At 43.5% G+C, this 27,304-nt stretch overlaps 1 protein-coding gene across 1 annotated transcript in view; it reads left to right on the top strand.

Moving 5' to 3' along the window:
* Window positions 1-8,163: 8,163 nt before the first annotated feature.
* The window catches only part of LOC136155401 (exocyst complex component 1-like), a 48,648-nt gene continuing 29,507 nt past the window's right edge, over window positions 8,164-27,304 (top strand). The window contains 7 exon segments of the mRNA XM_065917141.1: window positions 8,164-9,663; window positions 12,980-13,017; window positions 15,075-15,302; window positions 15,516-15,648; window positions 16,231-16,355; window positions 17,144-17,197; window positions 21,073-21,222. Of these exon segments, the coding sequence (XP_065773213.1) occupies window positions 15,093-15,302; window positions 15,516-15,648; window positions 16,231-16,355; window positions 17,144-17,197; window positions 21,073-21,222 (672 nt within the window). The 5' untranslated portion in view covers window positions 8,164-9,663; window positions 12,980-13,017; window positions 15,075-15,092.

Here is a 27,304-nt window from a genome sequence, read left to right on the forward strand (position 1 = left end):
TCGTGGCCTAGACCAGTATTGGGCACAGTATGGAATAAGGACTACCTGGCTCATAATGACCTGAAGTACTGTTTGAAATCCAGATTGTTAACTCTCCCACAAGGCAAGGAAATTAGGAGTGATGGGGCCAGAATTATGCCGTTTTCATGATCAGTAACTAGTGGTTATTTCCAGTCTAACCTGAAAGCAATTTGGTCTCTTTTCTTTCAGGGTCTTATGCTTCCTTTGGTCTTAGAGCTTCAAACTGAGGAGGGGGAGGGGCAAGGGTTCTGAAAGAGGAGGGGATCCAGGCAAGGAAACAGTGTTGCCTTTGAACATTTTAAAAATAGTTTATTCTGGGGAAATGGTTCAAGAGAACAAAAGAAGGTGGGTCAGATTTTAGGAGAAGTGATGACATTTTGTGAGAAAATAGCAGTTGAAGGAAAAAGCAAACTGAAATACAGCATGAGTTTAAACAGTTGATGATAGAGACAGAAGTAGGAGCATCATGCCTACAGAGAGGGAAATACAGTTCTACCATTCTGTTGTCCCCAGGACCGAGCAGAACTTAGTTAATTTAACTTACTGGTTTTCAACCCATAGCATCAACCTGTAAATAAAACACAGGACACTTTGTTGTGTTTGCATAACAAATTATAAATATTATCATCACAGGTAAAGCAAACATGCTATTGCCCAAAGGTGAGCTGTACAAGGGGAAAGACAGAACTGGGGGCACAAGCAGTCTCAGGCATAAAGAAAATGATGAGATTAGAGTGAAAGTGAGTACTGTAGCTATGTCCTATAGCTAGTATTTCTTGAGAGCTTCCGTGTGTTGGACATTGAAGGCTGCAGATGTGTTATTATTTGCATCATCACGAGCAACTCCACGCAGTGGTGGTTATCATCCAGTTCCTCATCATACAGGTGAGGAAACAGAGGCCCAGGAAGGTTGAGTAAATTGCTCAGGATTGCAGAGCTAATAATATACTGAAGAACAAAGCTTCCAAGCCAAGTGGTCCATCTCCAGAACCAAGGCTTTTAGCCACTAGACTACTACTTCTCCCTTCAATAAAAGCCAGCAAAAATTGCATGGCATTACAGAAGAGAGGCAGCAGAAGTGATGAAATGAATATGATGTATTGGAGGGAAGAGGGATGAGAAGTAGTGGGGGTAGGAGTTTATCTTCCTGCCTCATGCTAGGGTGCTAAAATGGATCTACAATGGATACAGCAGATAAACATAATGTCTAGAATTATGGGGGCAACATTCCTGTGGCCAAAAACTGTCTCTGGAGAGGGGAACTGGGGTTAGAAAAGTTGAATTTCTGTATTTGAGATGCTATCATGTCCACATAGTATTTTCATAACAATATTTCCATTTATTTAGATGAAGCTTCAACTGTGTAAATGCATTAAAACATGAAATTCAAAATCATCTTTATATCTCATACATTTGCTAAGTGCTTGCCTTATCAGAATTGTTGTTTTCAGCTTTGAAGGATTTTTGTTTTTTAATGAAAAGCATTATAAATTTTAAAAGTTAAAAATTGTCCCTGGTGATGTTGTCCTGCATGGCCGAGAGAAGGTGTGGAACTATTAGAAGCAAACTGTATTTCAACCCTGCTTCTGGTAGGGAAGGAGAGTGTCTGAAGTCAGGCAACAGGAGCTTTGATCCTCTGGAGTCGGAAGGAACAACTTGGAGTAAATGAATCAGGCGGCAGGGTGCCGGGAGGAGGCTGTCGGCCTCTCTGTGATGGTGTTCTTTGTTTTGCAGGACTAATCTCAGAAATGTTGTATTAGGCTCAGTGCTGTGCATTTTTAGGCTGCAGTATTTTTCCATCTGTATACTTCATGAAAGCAAGCACTTTTATGCTCCCTTTAAAATGGGAATCTCCTATTTGAATTGCCTGGTGAGGACATTTGAAGTAATTCATTAAGCATACATATGCATGCTCTATCTCCATCTATGTAGCTATCAGTTATCCTTTCCCTACTCACCTGCCTGTATTAGTCTGCTCAGGCTGCTATAACAGAATAGCATAGACTAAGTGGCTTAAACAAGAGACATTTCACACTTCTGGGAAGTCTTAAGAGCAAGGCAGAAACACTTCCAGGTGAGTCCTCCATTTTTGGCTTGTAGATGGCCATCTCCTTGCTGTGTCCTCCTCACATGGTGGAGAGAGAAAGCTTTCGTGTTTTTTCTGTTTCTTATAAGAGCTAATCCTATCATGACAGCTCTACCCTCATGGCCTCTTCTAAACCTAGTTACCTCCTAAAAACTCCATCTCCTAATTCCATCACACATAAGGGGATAGGGCTTCAATATATGAATCTGTGGAGGGGGACAAAAAAATTGTCTTAACTCTCTATATCTGTCTGTCTATCTGTCTTTATGTGTAGAATAATAACAGTGGCTTATAATTCATTTCCCTGTGTTATTTTATCCTTCCAAAACTCGTGTGAGGTAAATTGGCCATAGGAAAATCACTGATTTCACTGAAACGTTTGAAGGTTGGATTAACTTTGTGATCACACAATCAATAAATGATGATGCCACAATTCAATCCACATCTTCTCCACCCTCCTTTCCTCTTCTCTTCTCCCTTCCCACTTTCTGACTTTCTTCCAGCCGCATTATTTACTAGCTTTTCCCTTAGGACATTGGTGTCCTTCTTCTGGGCCTTGCAGAGGTTATTCCCATTATCTGGAATGCTTTTTCCTCAGATATCTGACTCAGTTCCCTCCCGCTACACTGTTCAAACTCCACCTTCCCAGTAAGACTTATCCTGTTCTACTGTTTAACTGGAACACCTTGTTTCTCTGCCCATACACTGCTCAATCTCTGTTGCGTTTGTTACTAGGCTTCCCTGGAGGCTCAGTCAGTAAAGAATCCACCTGTAATGCAGGAGACCTGGCCCGATCTCTGGGTCAGGAAGACCCCCTGGAGAAGGAAATGGCAACCCACTCCAGTATCCTTGCCTGGAAAATCCTGTGGACAGAGGAGCCTACAGGTGGGCTACAGTCCCTGGGGTTGCAAAGAGTCTGACACAACTTAGCAACTAAACCACACCACCAGCTTGTCAGATAATTTACACTGATTTCTGTTCTCCCCTCTGACTACAGGATAGGCTACAGAGAGTCAGGAGTTTTGCCTTTATTGAACCTCCTGGAGGCCCAGCAAAACTCTAGGGTCTGCTAGAACTGGACACAGTTATACCTCTTATGTTTGGTATTTTAGCAGCCTATCTCAGAGCCAAGCCAGTTATTGAAGAGAATCTTTTCTGATACTTTAAGCAGTATGATCAACTTGAAGTAAACTTAAATTTTCAACAATTACAGAGCAGGCATGGACTCTTCCTTTGTTTCTCCAGACACATGAACCTGGATACAAAGTCCATCCTCTCTGGGTGAAGTGGGAACATACAGAGATGACTGGCCTAAGTTTCAATTGGATCAAAAGATGCACAAAAGAGACATTTAAACGTTTTCAAAAACGAAAACCATCAAGTGTGTTTCCTCTTCACACATCAGGGATTGTCTGGCCTCTGGTGTGGTTCGAGTGGTGCAGGGGGAGAGAGAGAGACATAGAGAAGTAAGGATGAGCTGCCCTGTCTCTGCCTCCTCTGGACCTTAGTTCTTCCTGGACTGTCACTCCTTACACTCAAAGCAGATTTCAGAAGTCAGCACACATGGTCATAATGTATGCCTAGCTCCACAACCCAGTCACTGGGACCCAGAAAATTTTGCAACCTTAAGTCTGCCTCAACACATCATGACTCATATATATCAATGGGTAAAGACACACAAACAGTAGTAGATTAACAGGAATAAGTTTTTACTTATATATAAATTACCTATATACATATTTGTCCATAAAGCTGGGAAAGATAAGTGTCCATTGAGGCAAATGGGTAGGGGGAGAGGAAGCAGCTAAAGACAGCTGTAGAACTTGCCAGTTCCAAGTGTAGGGAAAATATCCAGAAGTTTGGGTCGGCCAAGTTTACAGTCAAACCAGGGATGGCATAGTGGATGATACATGCAGATTACTTTCCATCCTCCACATGGAACTTCTCAATTCTGGTATGTAGTTCTGAACTGGGCTCAGATACTTCTCAGCCTGCACGACACACACACCCACCTTCCTCACCCATGCACATACAACACACACCTACTCGTGCATATCGCTGAGCGTGTGGTCCTTTGGCTCATTGCTGCTAAAGGCAACATCGTGCTCCTCCAAAGTCAGAGGGGTGCCCTGAGTTGGGGTCCCAGGAGTTCTGAGTGCAGACATTCCTCTCTAAATATATATGGTGCTATCCCCCATCGTACTACGTGGGTTTGGGCTGGGGAGGCCTGGGTGCTTTGTGTGAATGGGACAGCAGAAGTGTACCCAGTCACAGCGGGTGAGGTGCTGGCCCCCGTCACCCGCTCTGTGCTTTGCATATATGAGTTCCGAGCCCAGTGGCAGGTGCTGACACTGGGGCCTCCCATCCGAGATGAGATGTGGCTCCTTCCATGTGTTCACCCATGGTGTATTGGCCAGGTGGGTCCCAGTTGTACTGATGGGAAGTGTGGCTACCAGGTCCTCCATTCCTGGGAATGATGACGTTCCCTCCTATACCACCACCACTTGGATCTTGGACAGGTGGACCCCTTGTGTTTGGAAGTCAGGTGGAACTTCTAGTGGGTTTCAAGCCAGGGGTGGGTCTCACAGTTGCAGATCCAATGGATGCAGTGTTGTTCTAGTGAAAAGTTGAAATTGACTTGTCCCTTGACACAAATTTCTTCTTCATGGTGATGGGATTTGTAACTGTAGATTGTCTACACTCATGTGGGTCCTGGGTGCAGTGATGGGAAGTGGTAACACCCCGACCTCTAACCATAAGGATGGTGGTTTCCCCTGCCGTGACTCTACCACCTGGACTTGGCTGAAGGAGACCCCAGGCGTTTGGATTCAAGTTGGAACCAGATATGTGCCCGGATGCTGGGATGGGGGCTTGCTGTTCCTACTGCAGCAGCCAGCTGCAATGAGATGAGCCCAAGGTGATCTGGCCACAGTAGGAACACAGGTGGTGCTGGGTGTCCCACACAGTTCTGTGCAAAAGTGAGGTGGGCCAGATGCTTCTGAATAAGTGAGGCCTAGGGCATTCACACCAACCCAAAACTCCCACCAGCCATAGAGGCTGCAGCCCCATCAACAGTGGGCCTCATGTGGTACTAGCAAGACAACAAGCTACTGTCTCCAGGACTGGGCACTGTGGTATCCATTCCAAAACCAGAAGTAGCAGATACATCCCTGGGGAAAATACCTGAGCTGTAGACAGAGGGCGGCTGCATGTTGATGGTGGTGGTGGAAGACAGGGGATCTGGTAAACCCGAATCCATTATCCTTCCTCTGGGTGGCTGGACTGCAGAAGAGGTTAGCTTTTCATCTTGTGCTAGGGCTAATGGGTTTCCCAGTGGAATAGACTTGTTAGGCTTCTTCCTGTTGTTGGCCCCAGATGTGGGTTCAATGGTGAGTTCTGGGTTTCAAGCTTCACTTGAAACATGGGTACCTCTGTTGACCACGTCCACAGGTAAATAAGTCGAGGCTCGGGTCCAGGCATCGCTGCCACTGGGTGCTGTGTTCTCAGAACCAGGAAGAGCCATGTGGTATGAGTAGTGGTTGTCCTTGGAGTCAGAGGTAGACTAGAAAGTAAAGTCTGAGGAGGAGGTGCATCCATAGCTTTGATGTCAAAGACTGGTTTGACATCTGTAGAGATGCTGACTGCTGAAGCATAGATAACTGCCGAAGCCATAGGTGGGGGGCTGGGGGAGGCAGGAGCCGAAGCCATAGATGGGGGTTTGGGGAAAACAGGAGCTGAAGCAATAGATGGGGGGCTGGGGGAGGCAGGACCTAAAGCCATAATTTGGGGACTGAGGGAAAGAGCCAAAGCCCTAGAGAGGGGGCCAGGGAAGACAGGACCAAAAGCTGTAGATGGGGGGCTAGGGGAGAGAGTGGGCAGAACCCTAGATGGAGGGATGGGGAAGACACTGGCTGGAGTCCTACACAGTGGGGCCGGGGAAGACAGGACCCAAGGCCGTAGATGGGGTTCCAAGGGAGACATTAACCAGAGTCCCAGGTGGGGGCCCGGGGAAGGCGCCAGCCGGAGCCCCAGATGAGGGCCCGGGAAAGGTAGCAGCCTGACCCCCAGGTGGGGGCCCGGGGAAGACGAGAGCCTGACCCCCAGGTGGGGGCCCGGGAAAGGCAGCAGCCTGATACCCAGGTGGTGGCCCGGGAAAGGCGGCAGCCTGACTCCGAGTGGGGGCCCGGGGAAGGCGGCAGCCGGAGCCCCAGATGAGGGCCCGGGAAAGGCGGCAGCCTGACTCCGAGTGGGGGCCCGGGGAAGGCGCCAGCCGGAGCCCCAGATGAGGGCCCAGGAAAGGCAGCAGCCTGACCCCCAGGTGGGGGCCCGGGGAAGGCGGCAGCCGGAACCCCAGATGAGGGCCTGGGAAAGGCAGCAGCCTGATACCCAGGTGGGGGCCCGGGGAAGCGGCAGCCGGAGCCCCAGGTGGGGGCCCGGGAAAGGCGGCAGCCTGACTCCGAGTGGGGGCCCGGGGAAGACGACAGCCTGACCCCCAGGTGGGGGCCCGGGGAAGGCGCCAGCCGGAGCCCCAGATGAGGGCCTGGGAAAGGCAGCAGCCTGACCCCCAGGTGGGGGCCCGGGGAAGGCGGCAGCCGGAGCCCCAGGTGGGGGCCCGGGGAAGGCGGCAGCCGGAGCCCCAGATGGGGGCCCGGGAAAGGCGGCAGCCTGACCCCCAGGTGGGGGCCCGGGAAAGGTGGCAGCCTGACCTCCGGGTGTGGGCCCGCGGAAGACGACAGCCTGACCCCCAGGTGGGGGCCCGGGGAAGATGGCAGTCGGAGCCCCAGATGAGGGCCCGGGAAAGGCGGCAGCCTGATATCCAGGTGATGGCCCGGGGAAGACGGCAGCCGGAGCCCCAGATGAGGGCCCGGGAAAGGCGGCAGCCTGATAACCATGTGGGGGCCCAGGGAAGGCGGCAGCCGGAGCCCCAGATGAGGGCTCGGGAATGGCGGCAGCCTGACCTCCGGGTGGGGGCCCGGGGAAGACAGCAGCCGGAGCCCCAGATGGGGGCTTGGGAAAAACAGAGGCTCTCTGCTGCCCATCAGTGGCTGCAGATGTAGGGTGAGGGTTGGTTTGGGAGTGAAAGGCATAGTTAAAGATTGAAGCAGGGCAGGAGACCGTCGGCACAAATGGCGCTGGTGGTGTCTGGTCTCCCTGCAGTGCGTGTCTGCTCCACCCCAATACCTGGGGGAGACTGAAAGGTTACAGCATGAGCCGGGGGAGTAGTGTCCATGTCAGTGACGTCCTGATCTGAAGGAGACAGGAAGGTTACACTTGGAGATGCTGTGACTGTGGTGGTAAAAGGGACTCCAGTAGAAGTTGTAGCAGGGGGAGCGATGGGGCGGTCTGGAAGAGGGGTGAGTAAGTATGAGGGAGGGGGAGAATCTACACACATGGGTGTTGGGGATTCATTTTTGTCGGAGGGTGGCTGGAAGGGGAGGGTTGGGGTGCTCAGGGGTGTGGAGAGGTCAGAAATAGAAGGTGGTGTTGCTCTGACTGCACACGCAGTGCCCGCATCCTCCTTGAGGGCAGTTCCCACAGTGGGATTGGAAACTGGAGGCAGAGCATCTGCAGGACTAGCAGAATGAGAGTCCACGGGGGCTGTGTGTCTTGCCACCCGATCCACATAAGGTGTCAGGCAAGGTGGAAGGCCAGCCAGATTGGGGAATCTGGAGGACAGGTCGGCCAAGTTGGTGGTGGTAGGAGGGACCTGCAACGTGTGACTGACCGGAGGCAGGGAGCCTGTGGTCCCTGGGGCAGGCGGGGCGGCGCTGCGGCGTCGCATGGCCTGCCTTGGATCCCTCAGGATTCTGTTCCTCTGACGGTCCCTGTTTTGTTTCAGGGTGCCCCGGGTTTTGGCGCGAGTCATGGCTGGAAGCTTCGGAGGCGGGGGAAGGTCACTGCGACCCCAGAGCAGCGGCAGCGGGGGCGGCAGTGGCGGCAGCGGGGGCGGCAGTGGCAGAAAAAGCGGCGGGGGCATCGTCCTCTTGCGGGGGCGCCCACTGCCGGCGGCTCCCAGGGGAGAAGAGCTTCTCCGCGGGGTGTCTGAAGGTGGCTCACGCTGCAGCGCCTTCCCGGACATCGGTGACTCTGGGCAGCCGGGTTGGTGGTCTTCACCCAGCACCACTTCTCCTGGCCTCTCGGGCAGCAGGCTGCAGCGCGGACTTGGGGCAGAGAGCACCGTGGCCAGGGGGCCAGGCTGCGAGGGAGGCCGGCCGTCTCCAGCAGTGCCGTCTGAGCAGATGGCGGGGCTTTGGGAGGAAGGCTTCGTCCGAGACACCTGGGCTTTCTCACTGAAGTTGCCTCCTGGGTGCCCCGGAAGGAGGTTTGGAGGCTCGGGAGGGCAGTGGAGGGGCGGGAGGAGCCCGCCGGTCTCCTGGGGCCTAGGTGTCATTGTCATAGCCCCGCTGCGGTCCGGACTCATCTTTCCGTTGTCCTCTCCTTCGGCCTCTGTGTGACCTTCCTCCTCTGTCACGCCTTCCCTTTGATCTTCCTGGACCATGGCCTTACTCTCCTTTGCGCGAGGAAGTGGGCGGTGACTGGTTGGTACCGGCTTCCCAGCCTTGGCTACCTGAACAGGTAGCTCAGGGAGTGAACGCAGGAGAGTAATTTTGCGCCCCGGTGGAGGAATTCTGACGGTTCTCGAAGGTCCGAACATCATGGAATTACGAGTGGACAGGACGGGCTGCTGCTTCGGCCGCTCCCTCAAGTTCGCCAGGGGTAGCCCGCCCACACGGGAGTACCCAGCCTGCTGGATTGGGTACCACCTTTTCGGCATGCTGTAAAACCCGGACGATGAGGGCACTGGATCCTGGTTGAGCAGCCTGCGACCAGGTTGTAAAGCAGGAGCTGGGGCGGCGGGGTGACCCCGGCCAGATGTGGTGGCACCCCGAGGGCGCAAAACCAGCGAGCGCCGGCCCAGCGGGCGCCGGCGGCGGAGCCCAGAAAGAAGTTTACACAGTAAATCGCCCGTATTGTGCGCCAAATAACCCGAGAATAGAATGTGAAACTGCGAGAGCGTCTCCCTAGCTTCTTACTCCTCTCGCGGTCAAACACGCCCTGGAGAGAGGAGGACTCAGCCTGGCAATTGTGACGCATCCATGGTATACGTGTCACAGAGAAACTGCAAATTCCGGGGCAAAGGGCGGGGCCCAGTGCACGACCCCTCCCGGGCTCTCTAGCCGCTGAGACCTCCCACTGTGGGTGGCAGGTGTTTGGCACCAGATGGGCCACCGTGCAGAGACTCTTCAGGACCGTGGGGGCCTCCTTCTCCAGAGCTCATCCCATCTAGCTCCTCATCATGCAGCCCCCTTGGTGCCTGCGTGTGTATCTGCCGGCCCTTCCCTGCCTGGGTCTCAGAGACCTGTGCAAAGCTGACTGCAGGAGCCACCCACCCTCCCGGGGGTGGTCCAGCACCTGTGGGGACCTCTCCAGCTTCTCTGCGAGGCCAGGAGCCAGGAGCAGCTTCTCCGCCGCGGCTCCTCTGCCATCATCACCAGCCGGAATGCAGAGCCCTCACCTGGCCAGGTGCTGCACCCCACCACGTCCTTTTCTGGCGGGTAAGCCTCTTTCTTCACTTCTTTTTAGAAATTTGGTACAACAGTTAAATCTTAGACTGTTCTTCAGGGTGTGCAGATGGTAATGGCTTAGCCAGGATGTGACCCAAACCTGCTCTGGGCTGTGGTGCCTCCCCGCCATACATGCTTCACGTGTTACTGTTCTTTTCTTGTCCTCCTTATGGCACTTAGCCCTAAGTGTCATACCTATAATGAGTCTATATCCTACCCTGTAGGTTTTCTTTTGCTCAATTCATGAATTGATCACCTGCTGCGTTGGGTTCTGATCTCAGAAGAGGCAGGTTAAGGACCACCAGTTGTCAGCATAGCACCAGCGGAGGTTTTCCCTTTGGTATAGTTTGAAGGATCCAGATATGTAAAGATGATAGTCTAGATAAATCATGGGCTTTCCTGAAAGAAATTTACCAGTGCATTATTCTGTATGGATTAGAAGCCTGTTTCTGTGGCCTTCCTGGAGTGTGTTCAGTAAGGCAGCTCATTCATGTTGAGAAAGCAAACACATCACTTATTGCAGCTTCATAGTGGAGCCCTGTGTCAGCTTCAGTCAGTCAGTACAGTTTGGTCACTGTGAGCATGTCAGCTGGGTCCACTCTTTACTACCATATATAATTCTAAAGATTCTTATGCCCAGGAGAGAAGTCACACTCTTGGGTGTCTAGGACAAGGGAGACATGTTATTATTCACAAGGTAGAAGCTTCAAAAGAATAGGATAGGACTGAAAACTCCTAGTCTAACATGGCTTTATCGAGTTTGAATCTTGTTTCTTTGGCTTACTTCATTGGAGTGTTTTCTTTCTCCTGGGCTGACATTGTGTGTTACACAGCAGGCATGTGACATGTAGAGGTTTCAGAACCCAGAATTGTATTGATCAGTGAAACTTTATTTATATATTTTAGTTTAAAATCTGTTTAAAATAACACTGGACATAATTCATATATTATAAATTAGTTTGCCCTCTGCTCTTGAGATTCTTTTTATAGTATGTCAGAGTAAATTTGGACTTCCATCCCCAAGAAGATTTGAGATTGGAGGACACAAAAGGTTTTTCTCAGACCTAAATTATGTCTGAAAAAAGCGAGAAATATCATAAGCCCTATCTGACCTCTCTAGGAGCAGAAATGATTTACAGCTGTGGCATTTAACCATAATTCCTTGATCTCATTTGAGAAGAGTTCAGTAAGGAACAATCTCTTCATTTTTGTTTCTTCCTTATTTTCTTGTCTTGCTTACCAACAATCCATTGTAATCCATGGATTGATATGGCAGCAGGCTGAGTGGTCTCTGGAGCTCATACAAGTAACTTTTTTCCCTAAAATAACTTTAATTTCCTTGTTTTTCAGCTCCTCTTCTTTCCTTGCCCTTTGCTATAACCAGAACTCACTGAAAGCTAACTGGCTTTGTGCAGACCCTCCTTAGGACAGTCTTTCCTTAGTTATTTTATTCATCACTCGGTTTCATTTTTTGCCTTCTCGAAATATGTTGAAATCTTTCTGTAGTTGATGACTTCCACAACCTCTTGGCTTTTACTGGCTTATTAATTTTGGTATTTCTACACTTTTATTTAAGTATGGTTTTGGACAGTCTTTCCTTAGTTATTTTATTCATCACTCGGTTTCATTTTTTGCCTTCTCGAAATATGTTGAAATCTTTCTGTAGTTGATGACTTCCACAACCTCTTGGCTTTTACTGGCTTATTAATTTTGGTATTTCTACACTTTTATTTAAGTATGGTTTCAGAAGGAACATAAAGTAAATGTGTCCTAGTCTGCCATCTTGAGCTGAAAATCCCTGTCAGTTTTAGCATCCAGCATTCCCATGGGGTGGGGCGGGGACCTTGGCATTAATAGGTGTAACACTCAAGATTTCAGCTTTTCTTGGGCAGTCACTAAGGACATAGTATGTGGTAATTTCTAATGGGAAAATAATAACTATTTCATGGAATTTATTTGAGGATTACATTAGATAATGAACATACAAATGCTTTCTAAAGTTTCAAAGTCCATAAAAATGTTTCTTGTTATTGATTTGGTGCTACTTCAGTTTTACTTGACAGTGATTCATGACCTTGCTTATGTGAGAAGATGCCTTCTGAAACAATTATGATCATTTAAAATATTTGTTTATTTTAAATGTTTACTTGTGTAAGGAGCTGTGCAGAATGAACTGGGCATCCCCTGCCCCCTAGTGGCTAAAAAGCTGCACACAAAACACTTTTAACATTTCCAGAGTGACTTGGAAAGGGCTGAGAGCTGGGAGACGCCGCTCTAAGGGACTTGCGTTTGTGTACTGCAGTCTGTAATTGCCTGTGCCGAAAGTTTTAGCCCCTCTTTTTTTTCTGGCATGTTATCTAAAGCTGGCTAATTAGCATTCTTAAGAGTAGATCATTTGTTACTTTGAATTAGGTGTGTTTTGTTCAAGGACAAGTTAACATATGTCAAGTCATGCTGAATGTAGATTCTCATTTTCATACAAAATAATGAATATCTAAAACACTTGGAATTTGTGTTTTAAAGCGTGTCCTGTGAATTGTTGAAAATCAGTAACTTTGTTTCGAGGTTTATTTAAGGGTAAAATTATTTTTTTCATTTTATCTCTCGATCTCAAGATTTATGTAAAATCCCATATGCTGAGTCTGTTCTTTCCAGAAAGTGAACTGAAACATTTATCTAGAAAGCATCTCAGTTCTGACCTCCTGGTCTTTTGTTTTGAAGCAGGAAGACAGCTGAAATTTTTGTAGTTTTACACAGCCATGATGTTGTTCTTACTATACAGATATTGAGAAAGTTTCTATTAGCTGATCCTTAGAAATTTTATAAACACATGTGAAAAATTTTTACAGAGAGAAATGGAAAGTTCAGTTAATATTTTCATTGCCCAAAATAAATTATGAATTGTAGATGCATTTTTAAAATTTCAATTGAAAGTTATTTGGAGGAAAACACAAAACATAACAAAGATAGAAAGAACAAAAATAACAGAAGAAGGTGTTACCTGGAAAAAAAAGGAAAGCAAATTGTTCCTCATGTGTCCTGAATTATAAGCATTATTGTATTAGAGCAACAGTTATCTCAGGTAGAGAAAAAAAAAGGTTAGGCTTGTACACGTGTTTCGTTTCCGGTTGTATATTTGTTTTATAGTTTAATTATGTTTTGGGAAAGTGTGACTAAGGCCTGTTTTAACACAAGTCAATAAATTAGACTGCATGCTTTTGTTATAATAGACATGTTAACATATGCGGTTCTTCATAAAATAAGTTTTTTTTCATATATTTTGAATCATTTTTTTCCTATTTTTCAGCCTCTAAATGTGACCTGTGCTTATAACTGACCTTACCTGTAAGTACAATGCTGTTGTCCTTCCTAGTTTTTTACTACTTTATTTTTAATTTTTACCCTCTTTTAAGAATCTGTTCCAAGTGGAGAAAATCAGAGTGTGACAGGAGGTGAGGAAGAGGCAGTGGATGAATGCCAAGAGTTAAATGCAAGAGAAGAGCGGGATATTGAGATAATGATGGAAGGCTGTGAATATGCAATTTCTAGCGCCGAGGCCTTTGCAGAAAGGTTGTCCAGAGAGCTGCAGGTGTTAGATGGGGTCAGCCTTTCTTGTAACGTGTGGCTAGTGATGTGTGGTAAGCTGAGGAGACTGGTGATGTTCATATTCTGCTGCCGCTGCCTTTGAGCCTAGACGGTGGGATCGTTGCTGTCTTTCCCTAGAAGCGCATCACCAGCTGCCTCCCTCTGTCTTTCACTGTTCTTGGTCCAGAGACAGAACCATTCCTATTAGGCCAGTGAAGGCAGTTGGCTGAGGTTCTGGATTTGGGGAGGTTCTTGATATGAAGTGATGGAAGTAGAAAGTAGCCAACCTGAAACCACCCTGGGGGTTGATTCCCCCAGCCTCTGGAACACTTCAGAATAGTTCAAGGCAAGAGAATAACATTTTTGTGGTTTGGGGGGAAAAAAATAGGTACAAGTTAGAAGGAGAGAGAGTGAGCTGAAAGAAGCGAATCCTTTACCCAAAGAGAGCAAAATAGTGTAGTGAAAACAGGAGAGCCAGGGCAAAAGGATGTTTGACGACTCCTCTGAACTGCTGTGGAATAGATGCTGTTTATTTGTATGCACATATCTGAGCTTGTACCTACATGTACATCTTTAGGAAGTAAAAAGCTACAAGTAGCACCTGTCTTATGAGAAAAATCTAAAATGAGAGTGTTTTGTGAGGGGGGTGTCGTTTTGTTAGGCAAAGTATGAATTTAAGAAAAACTCTGAGAATAAGGAATGTTTTTAAGACTTAAAAGAGTGTTGGCATTTTATACATGAAAGGTACAGAAGTTGTAAGGTTGAACTGAGGTCCAGAGATTACACCAATAGCCCAAGCTTACAAATTTGTAGAACTCTCTGGAAGTAAAGCCTAGAAGAGACTTCAAGATGTTGAAGTGAAAATTGTCCTGGATCAGTTCAAGTCACAGCTCTGCTGCTTAAGATTCAGTGGGTCAGAGCTCTGCTGCTTTACAGTTGGGCTGCACCTCCATGGGAGTTATTATGAATAGTATATAAAATAACATGTGAAATTTTAGCATCACCCATACAATGATATTATTTTAACTCTTTATCCAAATTTTTTCCTCATATCATGTTATCTGCCTTCTTAATGTGGCTTTGTGGTTTGTATTTTCTAGTTAATGTTGCCTCTGTGTTTCAAGTCATCATATTACTTTGCAGCTTAATTTTGGGTTTGAAAGCTTCCATATTTCAGGGAATTGAGAATCAATAGAGTCTTTAGAAAATATTAATAAGGGGTCGGTGGTTTGTTGCTACTTTGTCTGGAAAAAAAAAGTAGTTGCAAATGAAAGAGAAAAGAAAGAATATTGTAGAAGGAGCTATCTTATGGCAATAGACTCTTCCACATCCTATTAGTACCAATCATGCTACAGTTATAAATTAGTTCCATGTATCTGTTAAAGACTGGCATGCTACTGCTACCCTCTTAACTAAGGTATTAGCATAGGTGATTATTATGCTTTTGTTTAGGGTTTTACATAAATGTTGCAGATTATAGAAAATGTCTATAGTTGATAGAGCTGGAAGCAGCGTCAGAGATGGTATAACCTAACGGCACTAATGAGAGTCCACCATTGCTGATGATACATCATGGCGCATGCCCTAAATATGCGGTATTGAGATCTGGTCCCTAACCTCCACATAAGGGGACGTGTGCTTCCCTGAAATACTGTGTGAAAAAGTGGAGTGTAAACACAAAGCAGCCAATTAAAGTAGACGTGTAGATGTGTGTGTCAGCCTTTGTTGCCGCTGCTGCTGAGTCACGCTGCTGTCAAAGATTTATGGATATTTCATTTGAAGAATATGAAGTATTACTTCTCTTTTTAACTGTGTAGGCCAACATCCAGTCTATCATGGCCTCTGAAAAGCAAGTCAACATCCTAATGAAGTTACTGGATGAGCCTCTCAAGGAGGTGGATCAGATTGAATTGAAACTGAGCAGTTATGAGGAAATGCTCCAAAGTGTAAAAGAACAGATGGATCAGATCTCCGAAAGCAACCACCTCATTCATCTCAGTAACACTAATAACGTAAAACTCCTGTCTGAGATAGAGTTTCTTGTGGTAAGCATGGTTATAAACTACTAGCAACAATTAAAAAAAAAAAACAAAACTAATGATCTCTAAAGCCCATTTGCAAGTATTTTCTAGTTTCCTTAGGAGAGCAAGATTTAAAAATACTGAAGTTTCAAACACCCAGTAATAGGATTGCGTAGCATCTTACCTGTAAACTTCCTAAGAGTACACAGACAAATGGTGTGTTTGTTTACTTTCCAGAGCCACATGGACCTGGCCAAAGGTCATATAAAGGCACTTCAGGAAGGAGATCTTTCTTCTTCCAGGGGCATTGAGGCCTGCACCAATGCTGCAGATGCCCTGCTGCAGTGCGTGAATGTAGCTCTTCGACCAGGTATGACCATAAAATCTGCCCAAGAACCTGGGACTAAGCTTCTGACTTAGTGTAAAGCTTTTGACAAGAAGTCCATGAGGCAGGTGGTTTAGGGTTAGATTATTAGCTATTGAAACAAGTTTCACTTACTCTCAAACATAATTTATATCGGCACGAAGAACTTGTTCATTTCAGTACCTTCTGATTGACCATCAGTGACTCTGCGTTAACACCAGCATTTTTCTTCAGCGCTGTTCACAGGACCTAGCACAAAGTAGATGCCGTAAGGCTTTGCTAGACCAGCGGTTCCTAAACTTGAGCTTGCATCGGGATCACGGCTAGGGGCCAGCGCAGAAGCAGTAGGTCCGCTCTGAGGCCTTAGAATCCATGTTTCTGACCGTTCCCAGGTGAGGCTGAGGCAAGACCGCAGCGTGAGGATCGCTGAGTTACACTGTTTTTCCCCCTTACCTTTCTTTTATAAACACACGCATAAACCAGCAAAAGGTTGAGTTCTTCAGAACTGAAATACGGCTTCTGTTATAAATGCACTCCTTAGACATCCGGGAGCTCTTTAACCCGTTGAATAAGCTGTCACGATTTCAGGCCATGACGTGCTTCTGGCAGTTGAGCAGCAGCAGCAGCAGCAGCAGCAGCAGCGTTTCAGTGATTTGCGAGAGAATTTTGCCCGGAGACTGGCCAGTCACCTCAACAATGTTTTTGTTCGACAGGTAATTTTATCTTATTATAGTACTGGCATGTTCCTGTAGCTTGAAATGAAATGGTCACAGAAAAAAAATTTTAATGTATTTAATTGGGAGCACAATATGTTCCTTTCTATATTTATTTGATTTTAATATTTTTAGATATGTATGTATTTGCTCATAGATGTTTTGGGGGCCTCAGTGGTCTCCTATGAAGACAGTTCCTTTTAGCCAAAATTCCCTAAGTTTTAAATAATTGTGCTTGCATGTTACATATACCCCATTTAGACAATCTTGTTTCTAAAAATAAGTCCAAACTTGTTACGTTTTTAATGTTTGGCCTGTTTTATTTTTCAGTATTTTCAAGTGAGAACAGGGACTTGATTCCATGTTTTCAGTATTTCATTGGCTCCATATACTTATAAATATGAGAAAAATGACTAACTCAATTGTAAATTCTAGTTGATTTAATCTTATAGAAAACCTTTATCTCTATTTCTATGTGGAAAGGGTGTTATAATTAAGGTTGTGGCAATGATATAAATGTTACTGTTAAGTATACCTTAGAGGGATTTGACTAGAAGGTGCTTTTTTTAATAAATAATAAATTAGACTTAATATTTCTTGAATAAATTAGGTGTCATAAATTAGATTTTGTGTATTTATGATCTCTTTAATAGGGATTTGGGGCCAAAAAAAAGTTGAGTGAAATTTTGTTCATCAAGAAATGCTGACTGATATTCCAGGTTCTTATTTTGTTTTCACTTTGTAGTATTCTGAAACAATTGTATTTACTCTATTTTATTTCTGATTAGTTTACTCAGGCCCTCCTTCAACTCTATAACAGGTCCTACTTTCTTTCCGTGCCTGTGAGTACATCAACTTTGGCTCCAGCTTCTCCGATTCTTTTTTTTCCCCTGTAAGGTTTACTAAGCTTAATAGCAGCAGAATCTTTATAGTTATAATTTACTGATTTGAGCTACCTGTTAACCATATTTGTGGCAGTTTTTTTAATGTCCCATAACAGAAAGTTTATTTAGATCCAAAGGCATTTAATCTCATTCTGCTTGCCTTTCTTTCTGTCATTCTTTCATTCACTCACTCACTCCTTTATTTGGAAGTCATTTGCCAAGTGATTAAAGATGCATTCCAGACATTTCATTGGAATAGATGAGAGGCTGATTCTTTGCTCTAGTTGCTCACGATCTAGAGAAGGGCGACAAACAGACTGAGGGAGGGTGTATGTTATGGTGGTACCATGGGAGTAAAGGAAGATCAGCTAACTAACCGTGCAAGGGGGAACCAGGGGAAGACTCTCTTAACATTCCACTTGACTTGAAAAGCTTCAGGAAAAAAGTAAACCTAGGAATCACATAGGAAATACTAATGCACATTTTTCTTACACTATTATTTCAATAATATCTATTTTTACACAATTCCCTAGTTTTTTTAAATTATCCTGTTGACAGGCTATAGTCCACATTTGTAAATGGTATGGAAAATACCAGTCAGTAAATGATAATCCTTTCTCCACCCTTAATTGTTTGTTATAACATGCTATTATTTGTGATTTTTGCTTCCTTGCCTTATAAACTAATGGCTTTGTTTAAAATGAATGCATCCCAGTTCTGAAAATCTAATATGCATTGTTACATGTGAGTAATGCATGTTAAAAACCAGAATGTTGCAACAACCTGGAATGTGCTGATGAAGATGAAAGACAGTGTCCCAAGTGCAGAAAAGAGATTTTCTGTGTGTTAAATTGAATACTTCGTGTCACCTAGCAAAGAGTTGGGAAACAAGGGGATTTCTGTTCCTGGTTGTGGGACACACTGGGAAGATTCGATTACCGCACTGGGTTACATGTCTTTGTTCACCATCAAATTTTGATTGTGTGTCTGATTTGTGTGTTACATTGTGTGACAGGACTCACTGTCCTCCATATGTAAGAGTAAGAAATGGCTGCTACCCTCAAGATGCTTGTGAGGATGTGGTAAAGGTAATGTACTTAAAACTCTACAGCAGTGTATAGGGGCTACCTTAGGGACACCACAATGAAGTGAATGTGTCAGTAAAGCAAGTCACACAAATTTTTTGGTTTCCCAGTGCGTAAAAAAGCTATGTTTACACAGTATTGTAGCCTATTGTGTGCAATAGCATTATGTCTAACAGAAGAATGTACACATTTATTTTAAAAATACTTCATTGCTAAAAATTGCTAAGCACCCTCTGAGCCTACCATCTGAGTCATCATCTTTTTGCTGGTGGAGGGTCTTTCCTCAATGTTGAAGGTGCTGGAGGACCAAGGCAGTGATTGCTGAAGATTGGGGTAGCTATGGCAATTTTTAAAAATAAGACAAGAGTGAAGTTTGCTGTAATGATCAACTTTTCCTTTCTCAGACAATTTCTCTGTGGCATGCAATGCTGTTTGATAGCATTTTACCCACAGTAGAACTTCTTCCAAAATTGGAGTCAGTCTTCTCAAATCCTGCCACTTGTTTTATCAACTTAGTTTATGTATTAATTATAGTCTAAATCCTTTGTTGTCATTTCAGTAGCCTTCACAGCATCTTCATCAGGAGTAGATTCTCTTTCAAGAGACCAGTTTCTTTGTTCATCCGTAAGAAGCAACTTCTCATCCATTAAATATCTGTTAAATGAGATTATAACAGTTCAGTCACATCTTTAGACTCCACTTCTAATTCTAGTTCTGCTTTCTACCACATCTATAGTTACTTCCTGTACTGAAGTCATACCCCTCAAAGTCATTCATGAGGGTTGGAATCAGCTTCTTCCAAAACTCCTGTTAATGTTGATATTTTGACCTCTTCTCATGAATCATGGTGTTCTTAAAGGCATCTAGAATGGCCAGTCCTTTTCAAAAGGTTTTCAGTCATCATTACTAATTTATTTATCTCTAATAAGAAACTTTAAACAATGTCTTAATTTTTAAAGTATATAAAGAGTAAAATTCTTAGCACGATTGAATTCTAGATATGATAGTTATCTATATTATTGATTGAATTAAGCAATTTAAGTATTTTTTCTCCTTCCTATATATTTTGAAACCAGTTTCTCTTAAAATCTTTCTGTTAACACTAACAATATTTAATATATCCTAATAGTCTGAAGGTAATAATGTTTTTATATCAGTGAATTTTCACATGATGATGATCTGGAAATGCTACTTACAGTAGAAAGTTTTGAATAGTAATATATGTAGAAGAGCTTTGTAAACCATAAAATTCTCTATAAATGTTGGTTCTTCCATTTTGCAGGAGAGATGAAGGTTTTTAATTGAAGAGTTTTCCTGACATTAAATTAAATAGTACAACTTAACATGCAGTGACCTGAGTAAACAGCTATAGAAGAACATAAACCATGATTTTGAGTCTTGAATTATTGAAAAAATTAATGAGGAAGGATAATGGAAATATATCTAATGTTATTATTAATAAGGGTAAAATATTTGGAAAACATTTATCAGCAATAACAAGTTTGTCAAATACTCCTTCCTTTTAGTTAATGTAACTTAATTAAGGCACAATTTGGAGACATTAGCAGACTTAAAACTAATCTCTCTCTGTGTACAGTATCTAATATCTGTGAGTCAGTGGAATCTCAGTCATCCTTCTGATGTGGTAAACATTTCTGAAATGTAATGTTTGTAATGACCTTCAGCAGTTTTTGAGTCTGGTTAGAATGGTTTTGTTTGGCATGTTTTTAAAAGAAAACAGAAGTGAGACTCACATGGCTGAGGTTCAGATTCTAGCCTTCCGCCTGTGTGGCCTGTGTGGATCACTTAGCCCTTTGAATTTCAGTTTGTTCCGTTGGGTCAGCTGATCTACTGGATCCATATACTCTAGAACAAAAGTCAGGATGCATCGTCTGCCTCAGGCTGATTGAAAACGTGCTCATTTATATAAGTCATGTCAAGGATTAAAAACAAAATTATATAGTTGCTTCTGTAGAAAATTAATGGAAAAATTAAAATTACATTATTATTAGGGGTTATCCTGGAAAGGGCTTCCCAGGTGGCTCAGTGGTAAAGAATCCGCCTGCAGTGCAGAAGACATAGGTTCAGTCCCTGGGTGGGGAAGATCCCCTGGAGGAGGAAATGGCAACCTACACCAGTACTCTTGCTGGGAACTCCCATGGACAGAGGAGCCCGGCAGGCTACAGACAATCTATTGGGTTGGCCAAGAATAGGATATGATCCAGCAACTGAGCACTGAGCGCTGTCCTGGAAAGCCCAGGAAGCAGTCATCTGCAGTCCTTCCTAGTTCTGACATTCTGTGTCCTGTGCATTTTCACCTGCTGTTTAAATATCGTAGACTCTAATGGAGATATCATAGATGGAGACAATTTCTTTTGAATGACTTCCCCTGTTCGGTGTGTGTTTCTTAGTAACAGTTTATATCATGATATTTATTTGCTTAGTCAATTGTAAAATGTTATGGGAGAGGTAAAGTTGATTAAACTATTCATTCTCAACTACTCTAAAAGATAAAATGAGTCGACTTATCAGAGAGTCATTCTTGTGTGTTTATGACTATTTTATGGTGGTGGTGTTCAGTTTGTATACACAGGATGATTAAAAAAAGACAAGTAAGTACTCGGTTCTTATATTTCTATGTTCTGTTGTTTTTGCTTGGCCATGCTTGATCATTATTAAGGATATTTAGTTACAACAATGTTTCTTTATACTGTCAGTGATAGTTATGTCCTTATTTATTCACTCTAGGGTCATGATCAGAGTTCAACTCTTGCTCAGCGCTCTATTGAACTGACTTTACCTAATCATCATGCATTTCATAGAGACTTACTCCGATATGCCAAGCTGATGGAGTGGCTAGAGAGTACGGATTATCGAAAATATGAGGGACTAACAAAGGTATGGATTTGACGTCAGCTACTCACTGAGTATAGAGCATTATCTTTTAGAATCGAGAGGTCGTGTGTTCAGTTCCGCAAGTGACATTTGAAGCACTGTTGTATGTTCTTAAAAAAGCAGCAAGTAGTTGAATTTCTTAGTGCTCATTAGCTATGGAAAACATTTTTTTTCTTTTTCATTTATTTTTATTCGTTGGAGGCTAATTACTTTACAATATTGTAGTGGTTTTTGCCGTACACTGACATGAATCAGCCATGGATTTACATGTGTTCCCCATCCTGATCCCCCCTCCCGCCTCCCTCTCCATCCCATCCCTCTGGGTCTTCCCAGTGCACCAGCCCTGAGCACCCGTCTCATGCATCCAGCCTGGGCTGGTGATCTCTTTCACCCTTGATAGTATACTTGTTTCAATGCTCTTCTCTCTGAACATCCCACCCTCGCCTTCTCCCACAGAGTCTAAAATTCTGGAGAACATTTATTTTATGTACTTAGATGGAGAATAGCTAAATTTTGAACTTCAATATAGTATTAGGCCATACTGTAGCTTGAAGCATCATTTAGTTTAGTTAGTTAAATAATTATTTCCTGAGTTGCTTTATGTGCAATATAAAAACTAGAGAGTATGAAGTTATATTTTCAATGAGGCATTTGCTTTATAAGAACCTGTAATCTGTTCTTTTAAGCACATGCAGTGTGCCTCTTTATTAAGCAGACATTCCATTGTTCCAGGCACAGAGGAACATGGGTATTTCTGTTCCTGATTGTGGGACACACTAGCTGGAAAAATTGGATTATCATATTATGGTACATTTCTTTGTCACTCACCAGATTTTCACTGTGTGCCTCTTTTGTACTCACTAATCCATATGTAAGAATAAGAAGTGGCTCCCACACATGCTCCTACTTCCAGAGAGCGTCAGGTCTGCCCGGGAAGAGCAACTATCCTTAGCAGCCGGCCAGAGTTAAGTGCTGAACTGGATATGAGTTTAAATGTATAGCATGTTAGAGAAAGGAAATTCATGACCTGTAGCCACAGGAGAAAACTTCATAGAAAACATTGGACTTGACTCTTTTCCCGGGACTTTAAGAAGACCAGCCTGACTGAAGCTGAAATTCCATATTCTAGAAGAGTGAGAAGTTAGGTTGAAAAATCTGAGTCGTGAGTCCTAGCAGCATTCTTCAGACACAGGAAGAGACTTGATAGGGGAATCTAAGAACCTAATACAATAATGAACTGAAATGAAATCTTGGACGAAGAGGATGATAGTAGGAATAGAGATTATAAGTCACAAGAGAGAATCCCAAAACAAGGGACAGGATGGTGCCAGACTTGTGAGACGCAGAGATTACAACAGTGATAAATACCACTTGGGCTTCCCAGGTGGCGCAATGATAAAAAAAAAATCCACCTGTCAATGTAGAAAATGCAGGCTTGATCCCTGGGTTGGAAAGATCCCCTGGAGAAGGAAATGGCAACCGACTGCAGTACCATTGCCTGGAGAATCCCGTGGAGAGAGGAGCCTGGTGGCCACAGTCCGTGGGGTCGCAGAGTGGGACACGACTGAGTGGCTGAGCACACACACACACGGATGGCCACAGCTGGACAAGAAAGAGCCATTCACACGTTCCCTTAGCAAACGCGCTGAGCATCTGCTGTGTGCTGACACTGTTGTATGCACGAAAGAGAACGGCGCTGAAGGAGACAGGCGAACACTTGCCTGTTCAGAGTACATATTCCAGTGGAGAAGGACCAACATAAAAGTCAACTTCATAGTCTGCTGGAAGGTACTGCTGAGAGCTCTAGAGAAAATAAAGCAGGGAATGCTAGGACATCAGAAAGGTTGCGGTTTCAAAAAGGGTGGTCCGAGAAGGCAACATTTGAGCACAAATTTTAAAGATAAGCAGGGGTGCGCAGTGGGAATTTCCGAGGAAAGCTTTCCCAGCACAGCACAAGTGCCCCAAGGCAAGAGCAACCTGGAGCACTGGAGGAGCAACCAGGCCGTGGTGGTGGGAGCACGGCGAGTCAGGTTCAGGATGGGAGGGCGGGCGTGAGAGGTGCGGTGGGGGGCGGGGGGCGGGGCAGGGCAGATCTGGAAGGGACTGGGCACCGGTGTTGGAATTTGGTTTTTACTTGCAGAGAGATGAGGGAGGGGTGTTGATGGGCTTTGAGTAGCAGAATGACATGCTCTCATTTAGTAAACGGCCATTGTAGCAGGAACCCTTGGGCTCAGGACTCTACTGTTGTGTTGTATTCTGATTAGTTTTGAGTCAGCAGAATTCTGATTTGGAGATAGTTTACAGAAGAATATTTGCATGACTGGAATCTTTGCCTTCTGAAGTTTTAAGAGGATTAATACTGTATTTTGAATGATTAAATATTGTTACATCTTAAGAGTTTTGTGCCAACAAGTGCTTTGTCCCCTAGTGAATATTCAAATGAGTAAAATAATCAATAAGCTTTTTGCCTGATTGTGTTCTCAGTGAGTATTATTGCCGTATCTTTATATATATGTAGCTTCATGAATGTAATTTAAAGTGAAGAAGCAAGCCAGTAGCCAGTCTAGTGCTGAAGTATGGAATCATTCTCTGCTCATGGTATATTTTCAATTGACAGTATTGATGTGCTTTTTTAAATGAAATTATCTTATTTCCAAAGAATCTTGCTTTGTCTTGTGTTTGAACTTGTGACAGACCATGCAGTTTTATGCCTGATAATCTAATTTGGTTGCTCAAGTGTTTTCAAAAATAGGAATCTTATTAATATGACAAAGAAAGGAATGAAAGGAAATGGAAGGAAAGGAATGAAAAAAGGAACCTGACAAATCAGTGTTTCTTTGGTAAGAAATAATAATTAAATCCAGATGCTATTTGTACTTGATCCTTTCCGTGTAGTGTGTGCTAGTGGTAAAGAACCTGCCTGCCAATGCAGGAGACATAGGAGATTCAGCTTCAGTGTCTGGCTCAGGAAGGTCCCCTGGAGAAGGAAATGGCAACCCACTCCAGTATTCTTGCCTGGAGAATTCCATGGACAGAGGAGCCTGGTGAGCTCTAGTCCATAGGGCTGCAAAGAGTTGAACCTGATTGAAGTGACGTAGCACTCACCTTTGTACTTGGTTATTTGTACCCAGCTCACACTTTTTGGCAGGACCAGGAAAAGCTTGTCTTCATTTCTTTAGGGAAAAGAATAACTAGGCCCTGCCCCAACTCTACTTACGGCTGAATCTAAGCAAACCCCTGATTTGGGGTGTATGTAATTTAGAGCCTAAGGAAAATAGAGGTGCGTTGGGCATGTAATAAGCTCGGCTGCCCAGAATCCCTTCTGCCTAGCTGGGGCAGTAGAGCATGTAGAGCAGTTGAGCAGGGAGATGGTTTATCCTTGTTTAGGTAGGAACAATCTTTCCTCTCCCAATAGCCCCTTGAGGCCGACAGTCTTTAAGACTGCTCACACATTGTCTCAGCCTCAGTCCTATATTTGTAAATATAGAAAATAAAACATGGTGTTATCTGTAAGACTCTAAAGTGAGCACAAGAAAAAGTTGGAAATACTGCCTGAGATAACAGTATTTAAGCTCAAGATAGTTGGATTTTAAGTTAGGTGCTGTATACAGGATGCTAAGAGAAATAAATACTCCCAGTGAGAAGCTTCTCTCTGAATTCAGTAAGTGAATGAGCTGGGAGTCACGCCTGTCTGTGGGCTTCCCCACCTGTGGGTTCTGTTGAGCACCTGGGGGAAGGTGTTCAGTCATTTCAATTGTATTGAAAAAGAAGGTGATTTTCAGTAGTCTGCTCAAATCACTGTTTTAAAAATAGCGACTGTTTAAATTGCTTGGGTAGTAGTGTGCACTTAGTTTGGGTATTGGAATGCAGTCTGTTATATTGAGTGAGTTGAGTAGAAATCTAATGAAGATTTTATGAATTATAAGTTGGTCAGCCATTTACATTGATTTCCAGTGATCAGTGTTTTTGTGATAATTTAAAATTCAACGAATGAGATGCTGAAAAGTGAAATAGCTGAATGAAATAGGAATAATTTTAGTGTCTTTTTAGCTTTAGATTTGCTTTTAAAGTTACACACAAAGATCACAGGAAAAAATTTCCTATTTAACTTTCCTTACGGAGAATCTGTGGGAAATGTATGTGGCATGCAAATTGGAAAAAAGAAGGCTCTATATTATGTTTCATCCAAAAATTTTTTATAAGGACATATCTATCAATAAAATATCTAAATATATATAAATATATCTAATATATTTTTATATACTTATAAAATAACTTAAAAAAATCAATAATGAACTATGAGTCAGTATACAAATAATTTAAGTGATATACCTTTGAAAGTTACATCTGATGTTTAAAGCAAAGTAAACTGTTCTAAAACTGGATGTGTTTGAAATTGAAGTGTAGATTTCATGATAAATTTAAAAGAATAACTAGGCATAGGAGTTTTTCTGCTGTGGATTTATTTAAATTTAGTGAAACTCTACATAAGGCATTTAACATAGGATTTGGAAAAATACATGGCCTCCCGCTGTTGACTCTTTCATCAGGGTATAAAATATTTTTGTATGATAATAAGCATAGATGATGAGGGAATGAGTTTGCATGTTAAATAATAGATGTTTTCATTTGAACTAGAATAAATTTTGTTTTTTTAAAAGAAATCATTTGATTATGAAAACTGTAAGATGTGGTAATTAAATTCTTATGAGAGTAACCTATTTGGGGCTAATTTACTACCCCATGCTGGCAAGGTATGGTAAAACTCAGTGTCCTGCTTCAGTGTCATTGATCCTGTCTGTTGGTATAATAATTTTTGAAACAGCATGGCATTATGGAAGAAGAGTTAAAAGATTCCCTTATTCTTTAGCACTGTAATTTTACCCTTAGGAAATTATTCCAAGAAAGCAGTTCATTAGAGATGAAAAGCTTGTTGTAACATTGTCTATCACAGCAAAACATCAAAACCAATTATGTAGTCTGTGTTAGGAGGTTGGTTTACTAAACTGAACATCAGCAGAGCATAATACTGTGCAGTCATTAGCATATGACCTGGAAAAGCGTGATTGTGCTGCCCCAAACACCCAGTATCGTATGAATGCAGCTATGTTTAAAATACATGAAAGGTAATGTGTAAATTACCATCGGATCATTGAAAAAGCAAGAGAGTTCCAGAAAAACATCTACTGCTGCTTTACTGACTACGCCAAAGCCTTTGACTGTGTGGATTACCAAACTGTGAAAAATTCTTCAAAAGATAGGAGTAGCAGACCACGTTATTTGCCTCTCAAGAAATCCGTATGCAGGTCAGATAGCAACGGTTAGAACTGAACATGGAACAACAGACTGGTTCCAAATCAGGAAAGGAGTATATCAAGGTTGTATACTGTCACCCTGCTTATTTAACTTATATGCAGAGTACATCGTTTGAAATGCTGGGCTTCGTGAAGCACAAACTGGAATCAGGATTGCCAGGAGAAATATCAAAATCCTCAGATAAGCAGATGACACCAGCCTTATGGCAGAAAGTGAAGAACTAAAGAGCCTCTTGATGAAAGTGAAAGAGGAGAGTGAAAAAGTTGGCTTAAAACTCAACATTCAGAAAACTAAGATCATGGCATCTGGTCCCATCACTTCATGGCAAATAAATGGGGAGACAATGGAAGCAGTGAGAGACTTTATTTTGGGGGGCTCCAAAATCACTGCAGGTGGTGATTACAGCCATGAAATTAAAAGAGGCTTGCTCCTTGGGAGAAAAGGTATGACCAACCTAGACAGCATATTAAAAAACTGAGACATTACTTTGCCAACAAAGGTCCATTTAGTCAAGGCTATGACTTTTCCAGTAGTTATGTATGGGTGTGAGAGTTGGACTGTAAAGAAAGCTGAGCACCGAAGAATTGATGCTTTTGAACTGTGGTGTTGGAGAGGATTCTTGAGAGTCCCTCGTACAGCAAGGAGATACAACCAGTCAATCCTAAAGGAAATCAGTCCTGAATATTCATTGAAACAACTGATATTGAAGCTGAAACTCCAATACTTTGGCCACCTGATGCGTAGAAGTGACTCATTTGAAAAGACCCTG

Source organism: Muntiacus reevesi, unplaced genomic scaffold (assembly GCF_963930625.1).
Source record: "Muntiacus reevesi unplaced genomic scaffold, mMunRee1.1 SCAFFOLD_141, whole genome shotgun sequence".
NCBI lineage: Eukaryota > Metazoa > Chordata > Mammalia > Artiodactyla > Cervidae > Muntiacus > Muntiacus reevesi.